A 22,414-nucleotide genomic window follows, 5' to 3' on the forward strand; every position below is an offset into this window, starting at 1 on the left:
CTTAGGCCTCCAGGAATCTTCTAATTAAAAATTATTTAATTAGAAAAATTATTTAAGTTTACCAGGATAAGAATAACAGACCCTATTTGAAGAGAAATTGTACTAGTTCCCCAAAAGTGTGCAATGAGTTCAATTGTATCTGAATGTTAAAAATGTTCTTCATACTTGACCACAGATAGATGTGTACCCCTTATTGCCCTCCCACTTTTGTGCTTAGTGTGAACTTACAAGTCACAAAACAGATTGCTCATTTCCAATATACTGTCATATTTTAAATAGTATTTTTGTATTTATAAATGGCAAATTGATGTTAACCAAATTGATGTTATTTTTGAAATGTTTTAGAAACAAGTCCTGCTAGAGAAAAAAATGGCTTATCATTTACAAAAAATGCACGATACCGGCTTTAAAGAAGATATAGGGAAAAGTACGTTAGAAAACAGTGGACAAGATGGAGCCATTTATGAATGTGAGGACATCAAAAGGCAATGTAGCTAAGTAGGACATAATTATCTATGTAGAAATCCTTTTGTAGTATTTTGTGTGCTTACACTTGGTTCAAGGGTCTAACCTAATAATTTTCATATTACGGTTTAAGTTGAATGATGGATATTTATGTGTAAAAAAATATAGCAAACTGAAACAATGTTATGAAGTGACTCAAGAGATGAGTTTTCCTCTATGGTAGTTCCTATACTACTGAAACTATAGAATTGTGTGTGTTAAAATTGTTATTGTGATAATTGTGTGTGTGATAATTACTGGTTACCAACCAGTGAAAATATACAGCACCAGGAAATAAAAAGGGGAAGATAAGAAAGAATGTAGGATGTACACAAGCAAAAACTTAAAAAATGAAGTGTAAAGACGGAATACAGAATATAGAGCAGTGACATCACTATGCCCAATCCATACCAGATTCGTTTTTATTTATAACATTATAAAACTAGTGAATTCCATACCTCATTTGCTGGCTCAAATGTAAAAGAGTATATGGGTTTTAACTATCTATGACTACGTAATAATATTACATAGGAAAGAACATGATGTCAATCCTGTTTCTTTCTTATCCTATTTCTCTGTTAGAATCTCCTTGTGGCTTTCCAGCAGATTGACTGACTAGTTTCAGCTGGCTCTTTTTTTTAATTGAGTACAAATCTATTGTGTGCACTGTTCCCCAGTTGCATTTAAAACTCTGTTCTGATGTTTTCTTCTCCTGCCCCAAAAGCTGTTGCCTATTTAAAAGTAGCTCAGACTGCTTAGGCAAGCATTCATTGCTAAAAGGAATCCATTCCAAATTTTAAATTTTAATTTTTATTCCACACTATACACTTTTGAAGATGATATCTATGATTTAGCGATAAGATGAACAGGTTCTGGAGCCAGACTGCCAAGGTCCAACTCATTTTATGGCCTTGTAAATGGCTTGAGCAAATTACTTAAGCTCTCAGAAACAATTTAACCATCTAAAAACAAAGATAATACCTCAAATAATTTCTATAAAGAACCCCCACATTCTGGCACATAGTAAGCAACATTTTTCGTTGCTGTTTCATTTGTCTGTCAAATAAGACTACTGACATTCCTAAAATACAGGTTACATTTCCTGCTTCTCTGCCTCTTTACCCAGTTTTCTCAGTTTAGAATGATCTTCTCACTCTAATCAAAATCCTACAATACTTTAAGCCTCATTTTAAGCCTTCATTAAGTCTTACTTGATAACCCAATGGTAAGATACTTCTCTTTTGAATCCCTTCAATAGTTTGTAACATTCAAAATGCACTTATTACAGACTTTCCACTGCCTTAATCACTTCCAATAGTAACTCCCACCTTTTTGTGTCACAGAGTTTCAAGAAAAATATATATGCTAGCCAGACATCATGGCACAAACCTGTAATCCCAGCAACTCAGGAGGCAGAAGGATTACAATCTCAAGACTAGCTTTAGCAACTTTGCAAGGCCTAAGCAACTTAGTGAGACACTGTCTCAAAATAAAAAATGAAAAGGACTAGGGACGTAGCTCAGTTGTATACCTGGGTTCATCCCCTGGTCCCAAAAAGAAATTGTATATTAAATGTATATTTGATAAATGGGTTGATTCAGTCCATTTAATTCTTTGAGGCAATGATAGCAATCTCATGCTTCAGATAAGAAATCACTTTAGTAACTCTATATACCCCAACATATTTGTCAACTATCTCATTTAATAGGAAAAGAATGTCAAGTGTTACCTTAAATACTTATTACTTCACATATTTTTCTATGAACTGGTAGTATTTTATGAATTTATAATAATATGACAGAAGAACAATAATATGTATTTCACAAATAAAATTGTTTTATACAACTATAGTAATGTCATTTTCCACCAAGTTGAAACTTTCAGAGGATGAAAAGAAGGGAGTATTAGAAGATTCTTCTTCAATGGTCAGTGAGGAAACAGATCACTCTCACATTTTACATCTCTAATGTAAACTCATTGAGCATATATGCAGTCAAGTTATTGCCCACCTAAACTGCTATAAAAAGAAACTCTAATTATCTCTATCAGAAAAAAAGGAATATACACACAGACACACACACACACACACACATACATTTGTGCATTGTATAAAACAAATATTCTATCTTGTATTATAATATACATTTACATTTGCTTGTGCCAGGCTATAATGCAAATCCAACAATTGCAGTAATCACTGTAGGCTGGTAGATCTTCAGCCCAGTCATTATTCTGGTATGCATTCTCATGGTAGAGAAAATTATATGTTCCAATAGACTGCAGTATGGATTTTCCTTTGTAACAGAAAAAAATTCTGTTTCTGAAAGCATGTCCCATTTCATATCTCTCTCCATCTTCTCCCATATCACCCCACAATCCTGCATATGGGTTAGCAAGTGGCTCATATCCTGGACATAAAACGTATAAATCTATCTGGTACTTCTGTTATCACTGTAATTAAAATCCAATGTTTTATTACATGTTTTAATTAAGCTTCTCCAAAGAAGAAAAAGACGACTTATGATGACATAAAAGTAGTTTATCCAGTTCCTGAGCAGAAATCACAGAAAGGACTACCTGGTAATTGAATTTTATTATAAGAAATACTAAATGCTAAGTATAATAATGTGGAGAAAGACCAAACTTGGTAATGACTTCTTTCACTTAAGTGCAGATAAATTCTCTGTATCTTTTGACAAATGATTGATTTAGAGTGGTACTAGCAACTACACTATTTATAATACAGAGTACCTATCTAAATTGCAAAATATTTTTAATACTCAAAATAATTTTAGGAAAACTGAAATGGTTTAGAAATTACTCTAAAGCCTCTGTGAACTTTATTGAAATGTCAACTTTTATATTTCTTATACTATGTCATTTCATGTTGTCCATTGGAGCTCAATAGATTAGAGTGTGAGTCCAAACAACAAAAATGTTTTCTAATAATACACCATAAAAAATGTAAGACTTAAAAATTAAACAATGTGACTCACCATTAAATTTAACATTTAAAATTAATTAATTTATGGACATTAAATCACCTGGTTCTTAAAGACTAGAATCTAAAAAGAGCAAATCCAAACCCTTTCTTCCTGAGTATACAGTATGCTTATTTCACCAGAACTGAGAAACCTGAATTATTTCATTTCCAGATATTAATGTGTCATTCCGTTTCATTGTTTTTTCAGGAATATGATGAGGCACCAACAATATTTTGATTATCATTTTCCTATAAGAAATGCTACCATATTTTTTCTCTGGTTATTTCCTATTATTTTTGGAGGGTTTTAGTTTCCAACAACTTATGATGTGTCTAGATGTGAATGTCTTTGTTCCTAGTCCCCTTCCACTGGATTCTTGGAACTGTATAAATTTATATCTATTATAAATTTCCATAGAATAGACTTACCTCCACCAACAAAAAGAACTGTCATCTAATTCTGGTGATCATCATAAACTTTTCTAGAAAATACATTTACTATATCACTTATTCTTCAACTACTTATATATAGATATAATATAAATACCATTTTAAGATATTTTAATACTAATATATGATATTGTATTCACTCTTTGACCTTCTTTTTATACTCAGCATTGTTTCAAAACAATTTATACTTATGTAAAGCATTTCACAATTTTGTGAAATGAAATTTTGGTTCATTTCTAGTCATATCCCATTATATAAATTTATCATAGTTTCTAATATTCATTTTTCTGTTGATGAATGTATTAGATAATTTAAACAATTTATGATTCACTGACTATACTTGTATGTATAAATCACCTGGTAAACATGGACAAGTGATTCTTTAGGGATTCTGGGCCATCTCTTCTCTTATGAGAAATTACCATCTCTTGTCAGTTTTCATCCTGGATTGATTTTATTGGATTTAGAAGAGTTCTTAATCATGTTTGATACTCCTCACTTATTATACATGTATATATGGTATAGCAAATATTTTCTTAAAATTTATGATTTATGTCTATTTTTGGATATATAGAAGTCCAATATAATAAAATTTAATCTTTATAATAAAATAATTTGTATATTTCATTATGTTTTATTTTATATTTATTTGGATGATCTCATTTTGACATTATAGAGACATGAGTCTCTTAGTTGTGAAAAATATTTTCAGTTATTAATGATATTCTTAAAACTTTCTTATTAAATATATCAAATATAAACCAAAACACACAGAAGAGAATAATGAACCTTTGTGTGCCTATTATTCATTTTCAATAACTCATGGACAATCTTGCCATTACCCTCAAACTCTATACCTGTGGCCATATTGTTTTTGTTTTGTTTTGTTTTTAGATGTATTATTTTTGAGATATGTATAATATTATTTCATCCATCAGTATATCAACATATAACTTTAGAAGATTAGGATTTTTTTGCATTTTTTTTAAATTAGAGCTTAATTGTTGTATATAGTAGTTGGGTTCATCCCAACAAACTTATACATGCATGGAAATCAATTTCAGTTTATGATCTCCCCTTTCTTTCCCCCTTTTCCTCCCTATCCCCCCTTCCCCTCTTCTTCCTCTACACTACTAGACTTCCTTTCACTTGTCTATTAATTTGTATTTGATTGTTTTTTAATAATATTATCCTTCCCTCCTGCTTTCCTTTATTTTACTCTAGCTTTTGCATATGATAGAAAACATTCAACCTTTGAGTTTCTGCGTTTGGCTAACTTAGCATGATATTATTCATTTTCATCTATTTACCAGAAAATGACAAAATGACATAGTTTCATTCCTTTTAATGGCTGGATGGAATTCTGTTTTTTGTTTTGTTTTGTTTGTGTGTGTATCTGTGTATTTATGTGTCTGTGTGTGTATGTATATAGATATATACCCACACAGTTTCTTACTCCATTCATTTATTGTATTATTTTATTTTATTTTATTTGGTATTAGGGATTCAACTCATGGGCACTCAACCACTGAGCCACATCCCTAGCTCTATTTTGTATTTTATTTAGAGTCAGGGTCATACTGAGTTGCTTAGCACATCACTGTTGCTGAGGCTGGCTTTGAAAATGCGATCCTCCTATATGAGCCTCCCTAGTAATTGGGATTACAAGCATGTGCCACCAAACCCAGCCCCATTCATTTATTGATGGACATTGGAGTTGATTTAATAATTTAGCTATTGTGAATTGTGCTGCTATAAACATTGATATGGTTGTGTTGCTGTAGTATGCAGATTTTAGATCTGTTGGGAAAATACCCAGGAGTGGCATAGTGAGGTCATATGAAAGTTTCATCCCTAATTTTTTGAGGAATCTCCATACCGCTTTTCAGGCTGGTTGTACTAGTCTGGAGTCCCACAAATAATGTGTAACTGTGCCTTTCTCCCTACACCTCATCAGCACTAATTGTTCTTTGTATTCTTGATCTTTGCCATTCTAACTGGCATCAGATGGAATTTTAGGATAGTTTTCATTTGCATTTCCCTGATTTTTATTTTGTGTTTCTTTTACTGAGAAGTGTATGTTTAGTTCTTTTCTCCATTTATTGATTTGGGTTATTTGTAGGGGTTTTTTGTGCTAATATTTTTTACTTCTTTGTATATTCTGGATACTAATCCCCTATTGGAGAAGTAGGTGGCCAAGATTTTCTCCCATTCTGTAGGCTCACTCTTCCTTAGCTGTGCAAAAGCTTTTTAGTTTAATGGCATCCTAGTTATTGATTGTTATTTTTATTTCTTATGCTTCTGGGATCTTGTTAAAGAAGTCTGTGCCTGCACCTATATGATATAGTGTTGACCAGATGTTTTCTTCTATCAGTGGTAAGGTTTCTAGTCTATTCCTAAGTGTTTGATCCATTTTGATTTGAGTTTTGTGCAGGGTAAAAGATAGGGGTCTAATTACATTTTCTACATAAAGCTATCCAGTTTTCCTAGCACTATTTATTAAAAAAGGCTTTCTTTTTTCTGAGCTATACTTTTGGCACCTTTTGCCAAATATCAGATATTATAGGATTTTGTGTTTGTCTCTGTGTCTTTTATTATGTTTGTTGGTCTATATGTCTATTTTGGTGCCAATATCATGCTGTTTTTGTTACTGCATCTCTGTAGATCAAGTATTGTGATTCTCTTGCTTCACTTTTCTTGATTAGTATTTCTTTGGCTATTCTAGGTCTTTTATTCTTTCAAATGAAGTTAAGAAATGTTTTTTTCTAGGGGCTGGGGATGTGGTTCAAGCGGTAATGTGCTCTGCTCGCCTGGCATGCACAGGGCACTGGGTTCAATCCTCAGCACCACAAAAAATAAAGATGTTGTGTCCACTGAAAACTGAAAAATAAATATTAAGAAAATTTCTCTCTCTCTCTCTCTCTCTCTCTCTCTCTCTCTCTCTCTCTCTCTCCTCTATTTCTCTTTAAAAAAAAAAAGAAATGTTTTTTTCTAATTCTGTTAAGAATGTCATTGATGGGGATTGCACCAAATCTGTATGTTGCTTTTGAAAGTATGGACATTTTGACAATATTAGTTGTGCCTATCCAAGAACATGGGATGTTTTTAGATCTTCTAGAATCTTCTTCAGTTCCTTTCTTCAGTGTTCTGTAATTTTCATTGTAGAGCTCTTTTATATCCTTGGTTAGATTAATTCCAAAGTATGGCTTTTTTTTTAATGTATTGTAAATGGGATGGTTTTCCTGATTTCTTCTTTGACTGAATCACTGTTGAGTATGATCTTGTATGCTGATATTTTGTAAATTAATTTATAAGCTCTAAAGCTTTAGAAGTCTTTTGGTGGATTGTTTTGGGGGAGATCTTCTAGATATAGGATCATATCATTGGCAGAGATAGTTTGTATTCATTTGATTTCCTTTTCTTGCCTAATTCCTCTGGCTAATGTTTCAAGGGCTATATTGATAGTAGTGGTGAGAGTGGGCATCCTTGTTTTGTTCCTGAATTTAGTAGAAAAGCCTGTAGTTTTCTCCATTTAGTATGTTGTTGGTTTTGGGTTTGTCATAAATATACTTAATGCTGTCTAGGTAAGTTCTTTCAGTCTGTTTTTTGTCAACATTTTTTAACATAAATGGATTTTATCAAAAGGCATTTTCTCTATCTATTGAGATGATCATGAGATTTTTGTTCTTAATTCTGCTTAAATGATGATTCACATTTATTGATTTGTGCATGTTGAATCAACCTTGTATCCCTGGAATGCAACTCAGTTAATTATAGTGTATTATTTTCTTGATATGTTTTTTGAAATGCAGTTTGTTAATATTTTATTTAGGACATTTGTACTATATTCATCAGGAGTATTGCTATATAGTTTTCTTGATTCATCTTTGTCTGGTTTTGGTATCAAAGCTGTACTAGCTTCATTTAAGAGAGTTCCCTGTCCTTCAAGCTCATGTGATAATTTGAAAAAGACTGGTATTAATTCTTCTGTAAAGGTCTGGTAGAATTTAGCTGATCATTCATCAGGTCCAGGGCTTTTCTTTTTTGAAAGGCTTTTAATCACTGTTTTAATATCATTACTTGATATTTATCTGTTTAGTGCATCCATATCTTCAGGTTCAATTTGGACAGGTCATATATATCTAAAACTTCATGTCTCCCAGAGTTTCTAGTTTTTTTAGAGTACAAATTTTCTAAATATGATCTGATAATCCTCTGGATTTCAGAGGAGTCTGTGGTGATATCTCCTTTTTCATCTTATTGATTTGCTTCTCACTTTTTCTTTTGGTTAGTTTGGCTAAGGGTTTGTCCATTTTATTTATATTTTCAAAGAACCAACTTTTTGTTACATCAATCCTATGTATTTTCTTATTCTCAATTTCATTGATTTTGGCTTTGATCTTAATTAATTCCTGTCTTCTCCTGGTTTGGGAGTTAGTTTGTTTCTCTTTTTCTAAGATATTGAGGTGGACCATAAGCTTATTTATTTGGGATATCTCTAATTTTTAATGTAGGTACTCAGTGCTATACATTTGCCTTTTAAAATTACTTCCATACTGATCCAGAGATTTTGATATGTTGTATCTTTGTTCTCATTCATTTCTAAGAATTTCTTGATTTTTTAATTTTTCCCTTTGATTTATTCTTCATTGAAAAGACTATTATTCCATCTGCATGGGTTTATAAGGTTTGTATTATTTTTCTTGCTGTTGATTTCTAGTTTCTTTATCATCTGATAGGATATATGAGATTATAGCATTTTTTAAATTGTTTGCTAAGATTTGCTTAGTGGCCTAGAATATGATCTATTTTGGAAAAGGTTTCATGTGCATCTGAGAAAAAGGTTAATTAAACTGTTTGAAATATTCTGTAATTGTTCATTAAGTCCACTTGATTTATAGTGTTATTTAGGTTGGAGATATCTTTGTTGATTTTTTGTTTTGATTAACTGTCTATTGGTGATAAGAGAATATTGAAATCCCCCAGTATTATGGTTTTGGGGGGTCTGTGTAAAATCTAATGTCATAGAGAATTTTTTCCATGTACTTGGGTTTGCTGATATTTGTGATGTACATATTTACTATGATTATACCTTCTTTTTGAATTGTTGCCTAGTATATAATGTCATTCTTTTTTATATACTAGTATATAATGTCCTTCTTTTTCTCTTTTGGTCAACTTTTACTTGAAATTTACTTTGGTCAGATCTGAGAATAACTAATCCTGCTTGTTTTCTTGGACCTAGAATATTTTTTGCCATCCTTTTATATTCAGCTTGTGGGTGTCTTTGTTTATGAGATGGGTCTTTTGTAAATACCATATAGTTAGATTTTGGTTTTTTTGATCCATACTGATAATCTGTGTCTTATAGTTGAGGAGTTGAGATTATTAACATTCAATGTTAGTATGGGTATGTGTTTGTGGTATCCTACCATTTTGTTTTTTTCTATAGTTTACCCTGTCTTGATTATTTTTCTATTGAATGGCCTCTGTGGGGTTTGGGAATTGTTTTTTCATTCCTCTGTATGAAGTTTAAGTATTCTTTGTAGTGCTGGTTTGGTGCTCATGAATTCCTTTACTTTTGTCATGGAATGTTTTTATTTACCTTTAAAATTTGCGACTGAGTTTTTCTGGGTATAGTAACCTTAGCTAACAGTTGATTTTTTCAGTGTTTAGAATATTTCATTCCAGGCCATCTTTGATTTTAGGGTATGAATGGAGAAATAAGAAGTGAAATTTACTGGTTTTGCCTCTAAATGTGACCTGTTCTTTGTCTCTTGTAACTTTTAATATTCTTTCCTTGTTTTGTGTTGGACATTTTGATTATGATATATCTCACAAAGCTTCTCATTTGGCTTGAGTCCATTTGGGGTCCTATAAACCTCCTGTATGTGGATGTTTATCTGATTTCTGATATGGAAGAAATTTTCTGTAACTATATCATTGAAATTTTCTTCATATCTTTAGTTTGCATCTTCATGTCCTCTTCTATCCTGTGATTCTCAGGTGTGGTCTTTTAAAGTTATCTCAGAGTTCTTCTATATTCTGGTCACATTCTATAATTTTTCCCTTTATTGCTTTCTGTGTATTCAAGATCATTTAGCCCTGTCTTCAGTGCCTGAAGTTCTTTCTTCAAGGCCTGAGGTTCTATTTTCTATACTATCTAGTGTGTTATTGATACCTTCAAATGAGTTTGTAATTTGATTGATCTTGTCTTTCATTTCTGGGAGTTCTGCTTAGTTTCTTTTTAGTATTTATATTTCTTTACTAAAATGATCTTTCATCTCCTGTAATTTTCCTTCCTTATATATTTTTTTAGTTCATTGAATATTTTGATAATCAGTTTTTACAATCTTTTTCTGAGTTTTCATCTACCTCACCATCAGTGGGTTCCTCTGTTGGGGGATTGTGGATTTTGTTTGCCTATTTTCTCCTGTTTTTAGAGGGCTTGGTCTTGTGCATCAATTGAAGTGAATTCCTCTACCTCTTTTTTTTTTTTTTTTTTTTAAGGCACAGTCTTCAGTTGCTGAAGTATAATAGAGTGATCTGCATTGAAATCCCTTTGTAGATGTGGTGTCTACAGTCTTTCTATTATTTCAATCTGTTTCTACTATAGCTGTTTCTGCTTGGGGCCTGATTGATAGTTTGGGTTTTTGTCTTTTCTGTTCTCTGTATTAAAGTGTAGTTGAAGATTGAATATCATTAATTTGTGCATGGAGGAAGGTACAGTGTCTTTGGATGAGTTCAGCAACAGAGTTGAATGTCTGTCCTGTAAACATGAAGTGTCCCTGTAAGTCCAGCATTTCACAGATAAGGGGAAAAAGTAATAACAACAAACAATACAAACAATATACAGTATTAAACTAGTTACTTGGTTACTACTCTGACATCTAGAGTGTTAATTTCCACAAAATCTAGAAATGGTAGGTCAGTATTTACCATCAGCAAAACAATAAGTATCCATGTATTATATCTTACATTAAATCAAACAACAAGCATCCACTATGGGATCCACAGTAGTAATAATTTCGACAATATTAATGGTGGGGGCAGGTGTTATATGAATCACTTAGTGCTGAAAGATGGTAGGAATGCAATTAAGAATAAAGAAAGTATGATAGGAACGTAAAAAACAAATTTACAATTTCAAAAAGCAAACAGAGAAAGCAGAAGAGAAGTAGGGTGTGGTGGTTATAAGGAAAGAGAAAAAACTAGAAGTAAAAAAGGAAAGGTGAAAGAACAATGGAATTTAGCTGTTAGCAAAAGAAAAGAGAGAAAGAGAAATAAGAGAAACAGACAAATGAAAAACAGTAAAGAAAACCAAGATATACATAAAAACCCTAATGCCCAAAAGGCAAGTCAAGGAAAAATACATACATTTTGAAAAATGAGCATGAAAGTAAAGGCCAAGGGTTGTTAACACTTCCTCTCTTTGTGTTGCTCACCAAGTACTCAGTTGAGTTCAAAAATTCTCAGCTTTCCTTCTCACCAGTATGAGTTAGGATGGGATAAGAAGTACTGTCAGCTGGAGTTTTGTCTGAACAGACCAGGTCCATGCACTCCCAGGGTGGGGCCTCTACAGTGTTCTATAAGTGAAATTCCCACTGGCTTGGGTCTAATCAGGCCTCCGGGGCTTTGTGGGATGGCAGCTGCTCTTGAGATATTAGATCAGTAGTACACCCCTAGGGCCTGGAAGTTGCCAATCTCTGCTGGAATTTTGGATCCCTGAATTCTCCCTAGGATTCTACTTGTGGGTAGGCGGAGCCAATCCTTCACCCCCTCTGCTGTCTACACACACAGTGTTTACTGTTCAACTCCTGACTCACTTAAGCTGGTCTTATCAGCTGCCAGAAAAAGGGCCCCCTTCACTTTTTCAACTTGAATCCCTCTAGGTAAAATATTCACTTTCATTCTCCTAGGTACAGCCTAGGGCATGCAGCAAGCACTTGCCAGGCCCATATAACCATCTTTGCTCAGATCTCCTGGCTCCCTCAGCAACAGCTGCAGTATGGCCGCCTCACGATGGCTTCAGCTTCAGCAATCTGTGCCCAGTTGGGAAACACAGATGCTTTTCACTGTACACCTGTGTACAGTGCAGCCTCCAGATCAGCTAAGGGAGGCTTCTTTTCTGATCTCAAGGTTTTCAAAACTAAATCTGTCTATTGTATTTCTCTACGTTCTTCCTCCCTCTATGTTGAATCAGCCCTGGTATTACTGCTGCTGCAACCAGCTTGGCTCCAAAATGTAGTCTCTTTGTCTTTGTTTAATATACCCAAATTTCTGAGTCTCTAAGACACTCTGTTCAGCATTGGATTGTAGTGAAATCCCTCTATCACTCACTTCACAGAGAAGCAGTATTTCTGCTTCCTAAATCCTGGGTCAAATAATGCAAGCTTTCTCTAGCCCAGCATCTGAATCTCCAAGATAAGGATTATTTAAAAAAATACATACCAACAATGCCATTACATATTACCCAAATTAATAATTAATAATTTCTTTACATCATCTAATAATCAATTATCATCTAAATTTTCAATAATGTTGTAAATGTATTTTGTTATTAGTTTGAATCTACACTAATCAGCTTATCAATGTTCACTGTGATATATTTTTGAGTATATTTTAATCTAAGTTCCTCTTCCATGCATTTCTCATTCCTGCCTTCTTTTTTATGTTTACAGTTTATTTGTACAAAATTGAGTTGCTTATCTGGTACATTCCTTATCTATATGATACATTCTGTATGTTCTTTCCTCTGTGTTTACTATAAAGTACTAGTTAGATCTATTTGTTTTCAGGTTGACTTTCTTCAGTAAGATGGATCCCAAATGGTGGTGTACCTTTCATTCAGGAAGCATGTAATATCTGTTTTTTCTCCATGATCTCAGCAGTCTTTTGAGTTCAAGGCCTAAATCCATAAATTAAGGATTGCAAAATTGAGATATTTTAATCCTATCATTGCTTCTGCACAGATTAGCTGGAACACTTTTGTAAAAATAAATTTGCTCTCAACTTCAATTTGCTTACATTATGGTACAGACCATCTAGGAAAAGTAGACTAAATATTTAATATTTTATTATCATTCAACAATTTCAAAATGGTGAATTATTTTAGTAACAATCTTCAAAACATGCAGTTAGTTTTTTTTAAGTGTCATGAAGAACTCCCAGATTTATGTGCTTCAACATACGTAGCTGTTTAAATTTGTGAATTTGTGACACTTAACAGCATGTGTTATTGTTTATTAATGCTGATGTTGTGACAGCTCTGGCCAGTGGATACCCTCTAAGATGAACCTAGAGTTCTTTTGTGTCTAAATGTTGATATAAATTTGGTGATAGCTATCTGAGAAGATGGGATGAGCCAAGTTTATTTTCTATATATAGAGTTGCATAAACACCACTAAATTGCACTGGTAAATTTAGTTATAGATAAGTGGTTCTACTTATAAGCATTCTCTGCTCTTCTGTTCATCTGTTTGTATATAAATATAACATCCTCTTCATTGTTGTAGGTTTATAATAAGTCTTGAATACTAACAGTTTGAGTCATCCAGTGTTTGTTGTTTTCTACCTTGACATGATTATCCTTGTGCACTTTCAAAAAATAATTTAGAAACAACTTGGAAACTTGTAAAAAGTAGACTGTCATGATTTTATTTAAGACTAATTTTCATTTCTTTTTTTTCTGTATAGTACTTCTGTTATGACGTTAAACAGATATGGCAGTTGTGTTCATTGTGATGTTGTTACATAACTTAAGGAAAAGTCATCGATATTAGTGAGATTATTGTAGAAATTTGAAAATAGCCTTTATAAGATGATAAGCATCCCTCTATTTGTAGTTCACAAAGAGGTTTTAACTTGAAAAGTTATTGAACTTTTTTGTTTTTTCCCTCATTTTGAGATAATCACATGAATTCTTTCCTTTTTTCTCTTAATGTGATAAATTACTAAGTGTGTGTGTGTGGGGGGGGGGTGCTGGGGACCAAATCCAAGGCCCCTTACATAAGGCAAGGCTCTATCACTAAGCCAGTAAGGGGCTAGGGTTATCCCTAGCCCCTTACTTTGAGTTTTGAATGTAAACTAGTGCTTTATTATTGGGATAAAACTTCATTTATTCATCATATTCATGATGCATTATTTTTATTATATATTGCTGGATTTGATTTATTTTCTTCATGGAGAAATTAAGGTTTTATTTTATTGTAATATCTGGTAAATGATATTTTGGATCACTGTGATCTTAAAATATGAGTTAATAATCATTCAGACTTATTCAATCTTTGAAATTCTTTGAATTTCTTTTGATTCTTTGAAAGAGTTTGTGCAGATTTAGTTAATTTTTTGCTTAGAGATTTGTTACTATTCAGAAATGAAATTATTTTAATTAGTATGGAAAGTTTTTAACTACATATCCAATTTCTTTAATAGAGGATTCTTCCTATTATCTATTCATGAATAAGATTTGGTAGTTTGAGTTCTTCAAGGAATTTGACTCTTGTATAACTTTTCAAATTGATTTCTATGCAATTTTCATTAGATTTGTTGTTAATTTAGTAATTATCTGTAGAATCTATTGTGATGATTTATGTCCTTTATTCCTGATCAATCCAACATATCCCTTTTCCTGAACTTTAAAGATTTGTCTGTTTTTTTCATTATTTTCTCCCATTTTTCTATTTCTACTTATTTTTCTATTTCATTTTACTTTGATTCTATTATTTTTTTCTGCTAAGTTTTGGCAAGACATGAAAGAACTGAAATTTTGATGTACTGCTTATTGGTGTATGTAAAAATTAGGTGGTCAGTTTGGAACTAGTTTGAGGTTTCTTAAAAGTTAAACATACTTACCATATGACCCAGGTATTTGCACAAGTTAAATGGAAAAAAATCTATACATTCCTATAATATTTGTATCTGAAAGTTCATAAAAGTTTTATTTATAAAAGGCCTAAATCAGAAACAATCCAAATGTCCATCAACTGATGGGTAGATAAAAAATAGTGACATATCCATACAATGATAAAGAATGAACTATTAAAACACATAATACTATTATGTTTAATGGTAGAAAACAGGCCCCCCAAATTATAAAATGACAAAAAAAGCAAACAGAAGAACATTATGTACATATAAAATTCTAGAAAAATGCAAAACAAAATGCAAAGTAATCTTTAGTAAGAACAAAATCAGAAATCATAAGATCAAATGTTGGGGGATGGAATTAAAGAGATGGCTAGATTACAGTGGGGCATGAGAAAGCTTTTATTGGTAATTAAAATGTTATCTTTATTGCAGTGATGGTTTCAGAGCTGTATACATATTTAAAAGTTTATTAAAAATAAAGTTTATATAAGTACAACTTATTGTACCTCAATTATTCTTCAATAAATTTATTTTTAACTTTTTCATTTACTTTTAGGACAGACAACAAATGTTATTTATCAGTCTCTAAGTAGTTCAAAGAATATTACAAAAAAGTCAACCTCAATTGTTTATCATCAAGATTTGCAGGATAATGGTATAGAACTAAAGGTAAAAATATTAAGTTTCAAAGTTTTACACAGTAGTTATTGATTTATCTTCTTGATTTTTACTTCTGTGAGCTATGAAAAGGCACTGATTAGGTAGGAATGTTGGGTTATATTCATGAGATCTGATCTCTTTCCCTGTCAAAGTGTTGAGTTAGTTGTGTTCTCAATGTACTGTGCAATTTAGCAGAAACTGATCCAAACAAATTCTTAGCCATTATAATGATATTAGCTAGTATTTATTGAGCATGTACTGTTAATCATACACTGTGCTAAGTCAGAAGGATGAAAAATAAGGAAATTGGGTTACATAGATTCCAAAGATAAATAAGACACTATCATTGTCTAGTGAGGCAACAGACACAGAAAAATGTTGTAATAAAATAAATTTTAAGTAATTCTAAGCAGTGCTTTCAATAAACATTGAGTTAGAAAGGGTATGAATTGCTAGAGTTGGATTTTTCTGAGACAAATGACTCTGAATTTTTTAGATCCAGTCATTGAAGGGATCACCATGCCTTTAAACAAAATATAGAATACTAGAAGAGAACATTGCTATATATTGGGCTCAATTTTAAACTAAATTTGAGACCATATGGTAGGTATCCAAGAGGTTGATGATTATATTCTTCCTGACACAACTTTTTTGAAAGATTGCTTGGATGAAAGGGAAAAGCATGTAGATTCATTTTGTTGATTGATAGAAAGGAAAATCTCTTTCAGAAGTACGGTTACTCATGGATTTGTTTTTGTCATTTATGTTGTATCATATAGAGAGATGGAATAATGAATAAAAAATCAAGTATTACTGATGAGAGAGGTAAGAAATTGGAGAGCATTCATAATTCTTGTTATTAAATACATAATTTTAGTTTGTTTTTTTAAATATTTTTTTAGTTGTAGTTGGACACAATATTCTTATTTTATTTTTTATGTGGTGCCTAGGATCGAACCCAGGGCCTCGCACATACTAGGCAAGCACTCTACCACTGAGCCACAATCCCAGCCCCATCATTATAGTTTTATCATATAGTTTTTAAAGTTGTTTTGCTTAATTATTAAATGTATGCTTATTTTGAAAAATAAAGGATGCTACAAAATTATTAGTGAATGTAATATTTTAATGAGAACATTTACTTAAGTTACAGTTAGATGAATGTTCCCTTTGTCATTCTTGAGTGGTAGAAAACTCTCTGCTGTAGCTGTTTGTAGTGGAAGGTAGAGTAAGTTACTAAAGAACTATGGTTTGGGAGGCTGCAATACAATTGTCCTTATATTCCATTACCATTCGTCCCTGAAAACAATACATCCAGTTTCCCATTTTCCCATGATATATACTTTACTTAAAAATGTTGTGACTTGGGCTGGGGCTGTAGCTCAGCTGCAGAACACTTGCCTAGCATCTGTGAGACACTGGGTTCTATCCTTGGCAACACATAAAAATAAACAAATAAAATAAAGGCATGTTGTCCATCTACAACTACAAAAAAAAAGTTGTGACTTGCTATGTTTGTACAAGTCTAAATACTAACATACTAAATATGCTAAAATAGTCCAATGTATGTCCTAAATATACAGGAAATATAAGACATCTCCATATAGTAGCTAATAATCACTTGAAATTTAACATAACATAAATTTATCACCTTCATGAATCTCCTGTTTTCACTCAGGGACAGAACCTGAATTATCTGAGCCTTTCTTGTTATTTTTACATCTAAAAGTTTCTACTTCTGTATAACTGTATTCTTACTTTATCCTATCCTCTGTATACATACATATACCTTGTGTGTGTGTGTGTGTGTGTGTGTGTGTATATATATATATATATATATATATATATATATATACCTTATTTAATAGAATCCATTTATTAATTATAACATCATTTAATATATGTATGCATATTAATAAAAACACATCTATATAATAAAATAGCAATTTTCTGATGACTAAAGGCTTGATTTCATATTGTTCATACAGAAATGGGTTAAATATTTTACCAAGAACAATCAGTAGATTTGGATTTAGCAGTAATTTTATGTATCTTTGGACTAAACCTCACAACAAAAGGATATTCAAGTTCAGCTCTAATAGCCTCAAGGTGATGGGAGAACTCAGTCAATCTTGCTTATGCTCATCAAACACTAAGTTCTTAACATCATTTGATTTTTTTTCTAATACCATTTGATTCTTATTTTTAATTCAATGTACAATCTGTACCACCTCCATTAGACTTGAGAAACTTCCTAATATAGGAATAGATGCCTACATTGAAAAAATAGTGGCTTATCTAAATGTTTCCCTGACATATTAAATATTTACTAGTTTCTACAAATCTATCGTTTTACTATGTTTTCTATCATAATTATAACTTGTTCTAAATTTTTATAAAAACTATATTGTAATATTTTCACTGTCTTGTTAAATTTACCTCCAAAATTATATTATTATATTAAAATTCCATAAGCAATATAGAGGAATTCTTAGTTAAAAACATCCACTATACCATCTGATTACATCATACCTTACATTTGTTGGTGGGGGGTGTTTCCAAAATGTTCTCCAAAAAAGATTTTATTTGAATATCCTACTAGTTTTTCTGATTATTAGCTATTTCAACCATTTTGGACCCTTTAAGATCTTTACATATATTCTGTGAATTTCCTTTATGACCTCCTGAGACTAGAGTTTGAAGAAAATAACAATCCTCTCATCTAGCAATCTCTAGCCCACTACTTCTGTCCTTGTTTCTCCATGCTTTACTATTGAAATAACTTTCCTCCTATAATTTCTTCATCTTTTAACCCACCATACATTTTACTGTGAAAGAAATCTTCTTAAAAAACAGTTTTATTTATTCTCCTGTGTGAGTCATAGTTTTATCATATAGTTTTTAAAGTTGTTTTGCTTAATTATTAAATGTATGCTTATTTTGAAAAATAAAGGATGCTACAAACATAGAGTCACATGTTGTTTTCATTACCAACTGAATGAAAACTGTTAATTTCAGCAGTGAGCTATGGATAGTTTCATAAGAATAAGCTGGACTATTGAATGAACTAGGGTTAGAAGTTAAGAACTTCAAACTTGCCTTTGAAGGAAATGATGAGCCATTGAAAATTTTAACCAGCACTGCAGTTTAGATGTGAGATATCTGCCAAAACTTCAGGTGTAAGACAATGCAAGAAAGTGTATAGGTGAAATTATTGAGTTTTGAGAGCCTTAAGCTAATCATTTCATTAGTCCACAGATAAAGATTAACTGGCCAATAATTAGGCAGGTAGGGTGTGGCTGGAATAGGCTCCTATGGAGTATATTTTATTTTTGTTGAGCAGAGCTCTGTCTCTGCTTCCTGGTACTATGTTGTGACCTGCTTTCCCCCACCACACTCTCCTACCATGATGTCATGCCTTACCTTAGGCCGAGAGCAATGGAGCTGGCCATGTATGGACTAATATCTCTGAAATCATGAGCTCCAAAATATACTTTTCCTCTGCTAATTGTTCTAGTCAGGCCTTTTGGTCACAGCAGCGAAAAAGATAATGGTAACAGTAAGCATCAAAACAGGCAAGTTGTTCTTGGAGATACTTCCTTAACTCAAATAAATACTTGATTGTGGTAATTCCTGCTATTCTGACAGTTCAACAGAGAAAATGTGCAGCAGGGATAATGTTGTAAAATAGTATTTGCCCTTTTCCCAGCAATATTATCTTCTCATGTTTAAAGGAATCTCTTCTTTCTCTAGGAGGTATAAATATATCAGCTCGAGGTTCAGTTGTTTCAGCTCAAACTTCACCCACAAAAGGTTACCGTAAAACTTCACAGACATTTATAGGGACTCCAATTCAAAAAGAAGAGGTATGTAATATTTCTTTTCTCCAAATACAAACAGAATAAGTGAAATATGGTCTTTTGTTCATCGTTTTTACATGAAATGTCACTCTTTGACCTTATGGAATAATTCTATTCCATGAAATTAATAATACCTTAATAAAAATGTTATAATCCTAGGAACCTCTGTCTAAATGTAAGCCACACGATGGCAGTTTGCAATGTGTACCTGTAGTCTTCAAAGTAATCAAATTACAGTTCTTTGATTAGTAGGCTTCTAGTGTACTAATATAGAACATTTCGACCAATGAACAAGTACTTGCTGTAGAAAAGTTGCAAAACATATTCAGGATACTGCCTTACATATGAAATGGATCATTTCATTGGGTGTGGAAGCTTGGGAGTTTGAGGCAGGAGGATCACAAGCAATGTATTGAGACCCTGTCACAAAATAAAAATAAAATGGGCTGGGAATATGGCTTAGTGGTTAAAAGCCCCCAAAATGTTAAATCCCCAGTACCAAAAAAAAAAAAAATTAAATGAATTTCTTCTGTGGATTGTCAACTTGTTATAAGATGAATCAAATCCATAGTTTTGGTTTCATCATCAGCATAGTGTTAACTGGTTAACTATGATAAGGAATAGAATGATTTGAAAAATTTTTCGATAAACTGGGGACATTATTTATAAATAAAGTCTCTGAAGTAACAAGCTGCCACATTTATTCTCTCATAATAATTGTTATCTATATAATTATTGACAGTCAAAATCATACATAATTCTTAAAATGTATAGTTAGCACAATATGCTTCTCTATGGTATAGTTCATTACAAATAATAATTTGACATTACATAATAATCATAGTTCACTGTTCTCTATATCAATAGCCATATTAATTATGCTAAGAATCAAAAAATATATTTCTGGGCTGGATGTGGCTCAAGCCGTAGCGCGCTGGCCTGGCATGCGTGCAGCCCGGGTTCGATCCTCAGCACCACATACAAACAAAGATGTAGTGTCCGCCGAGAACTAAGAAAAAATAAATAAATATTAAAATTCTCTCTTTCTCTCTCTCACTCTCTCTTTAAAAAAAAAAGAAATATATATATTTCTTAGCAACACTGACATTTGCAGTGGTCATATTGTCCAACATATTTCAAAGGTTATGTTGTTAATTATAAAAAAGAAGAAAAATGCCTTTAAAACTATGTATGCATTTTATCATTTCCTTTTTTGGTAATCTGTATATTATTAAATTAATATCCATATGAATCTCAAATGAATATCAGATGTTAACAGATACCTAACTTATTATGAAAAACAGAATGAATATTTTTAAGTATTATAAAATATTTTCCAGTCTACCATTGTCAGAAAATGTATTTCTTGTAGCCTATTTTTAGCTCTTACACAGGATAAGGAAAAAAAATAAAAAATAAATATATTACAAGGAATTTGCTTCCCTGGAGTTGTTTGGGCTCCTAGAAAAGTCTAAAGAACCAAATTCCATGTTTTGAGAGAATCTATTATTTGCCTTCTAGCTCTACTTAAATTTTTTCTGTTGTTTTGTTAAAAACAAACAAACAAACAAAAACACTCATTTTCTTCCCTTTGAGAGGATTAATTTCATTGTTAATTAGTTCATTCCACAAATAGTGAATTGGAGGTTATCACTGAATATTACTCTGCAGAAAAGAGGTAACAAAGCAGCCTTGGAACTACTATCTTTAAAGGAGCCTTCTTATATGATTGGCCTTTGACTGGTGTTTAGGAAGATGACTGGGGAAGCTTTACGTTCATTACTAATAAGAGTGGTTCACTGTACCTGGAAAGTGAAAACAATATGATCTTGTATAGGGTTCCTTTAAAAAAATCATCAGGTGATAAATTTTGTATGTATTTCCTTGGGTAGGAACATTGTAATAATATTATTATGTTTTTTATTGTTAGAAAAAGAATACACTCACGTTTATCTTCTTACAAGGGAGAAACATAAAATAAGGAAAATTGTGCGTGGATTTCTCTATACTTAGCCCTTACTTTTTCTGCTGTGTATTTTTTATTATAATAAATCCTAGATGTGAGTTACAACTATAGGCTAAGTCTCAAACTCTTAGAAAATTATTAATATATGGATAGTCTTGTGGGTACCCTTCGACAATAATAAATATTATAGAAACATAGTAAAAGGTGCACATTTCTTATAAATTGATATTTAAGATAAGTTTAAAAATTTTAAATTCTTAAAATAAAAATTTAAAATGTATGCATAATTTAAATATAGAAATAATAGACAATGTTAAAATTCTAGAAAAAAAGTTTTTAAGAATCTATATTTTTGTTTATGTAGAAGGAGATAAATACTGATTGGAGTGGAAGACCAACCAAGAAGAAATCAAGCTGTATCTCTGAATCAGGTAACAATCAGCAACAATGACTGAGTAAATCATGCAATTTATTTACTTACTCTGTCTACTAACATTATTGTTCTCTTGCTAAATGCTAATTCTGGCACTGAACATATAGGGAAAATATTCCTTATTCTTGCCCAGAGCTATCAGAGTGCATAGTTCTGGGAAGATAGTAATGGCAAAAATCACAACTCAGTATTATAATCACCATATAAAAGTATGTGTATATAAATGTCAGAACATGTAAGAAGACAATGCCTAGGTCTATCTAGGGTCCTCAGAGAAGCCTGCACAGAAGAGGCTTGAATGAATAATGAGAAAGAATTTTAATAATAACAAAGAATTTTCCATATTTTTATCTTTTATTTTTATTGAGTTAGTACTAATGTTGACAATTAAAATTGAAAACTATTGTTGAAATTTGTGCTTATATTCTTATATATATTGTTTTCTCTTTGTAACTCCTCCCCACAAACTTTGAGGTATAGTTTACAATGAAATTTATATATAAGAAGGACTACAGCTTGATAATTTTATATTTGTATGCATTATAAAAAATTCACCACCATCAAGCGAGTTAACATATCCTTCACCTCACATGATTGCACTTTTATGTGTGGTTGGAACACTTAAGATCTACTGTTTTAGCAAATTTCAAATTTACCATACAATATTTTTTTTTTTTTTAATATTAATA

The 22,414-nt window shown here is 31.8% G+C and overlaps 1 protein-coding gene across 1 annotated transcript in view; it reads left to right on the forward strand.

Annotated features, from left to right (window-relative positions):
- The window catches only part of Fsip2 (fibrous sheath interacting protein 2), an 87,281-nt gene that overhangs the window by 12,525 nt on the left and 52,342 nt on the right, over positions 1–22,414 (forward strand). The window contains exons 8-13 of the mRNA XM_026400732.2: positions 346–469; positions 2,998–3,084; positions 15,363–15,475; positions 16,246–16,291; positions 19,220–19,332; positions 21,657–21,723. Of these exons, the coding sequence (XP_026256517.2) occupies positions 346–469; positions 2,998–3,084; positions 15,363–15,475; positions 16,246–16,291; positions 19,220–19,332; positions 21,657–21,723 (550 nt within the window). The remainder of the gene's footprint in view (positions 1–345; positions 470–2,997; positions 3,085–15,362; positions 15,476–16,245; positions 16,292–19,219; positions 19,333–21,656; positions 21,724–22,414) is intronic.

The sequence above is a fragment of the Urocitellus parryii genome, chromosome 1, assembly GCF_045843805.1.
Source record: "Urocitellus parryii isolate mUroPar1 chromosome 1, mUroPar1.hap1, whole genome shotgun sequence".
Classification (NCBI taxonomy): Eukaryota; Metazoa; Chordata; class Mammalia; order Rodentia; family Sciuridae; genus Urocitellus; species Urocitellus parryii.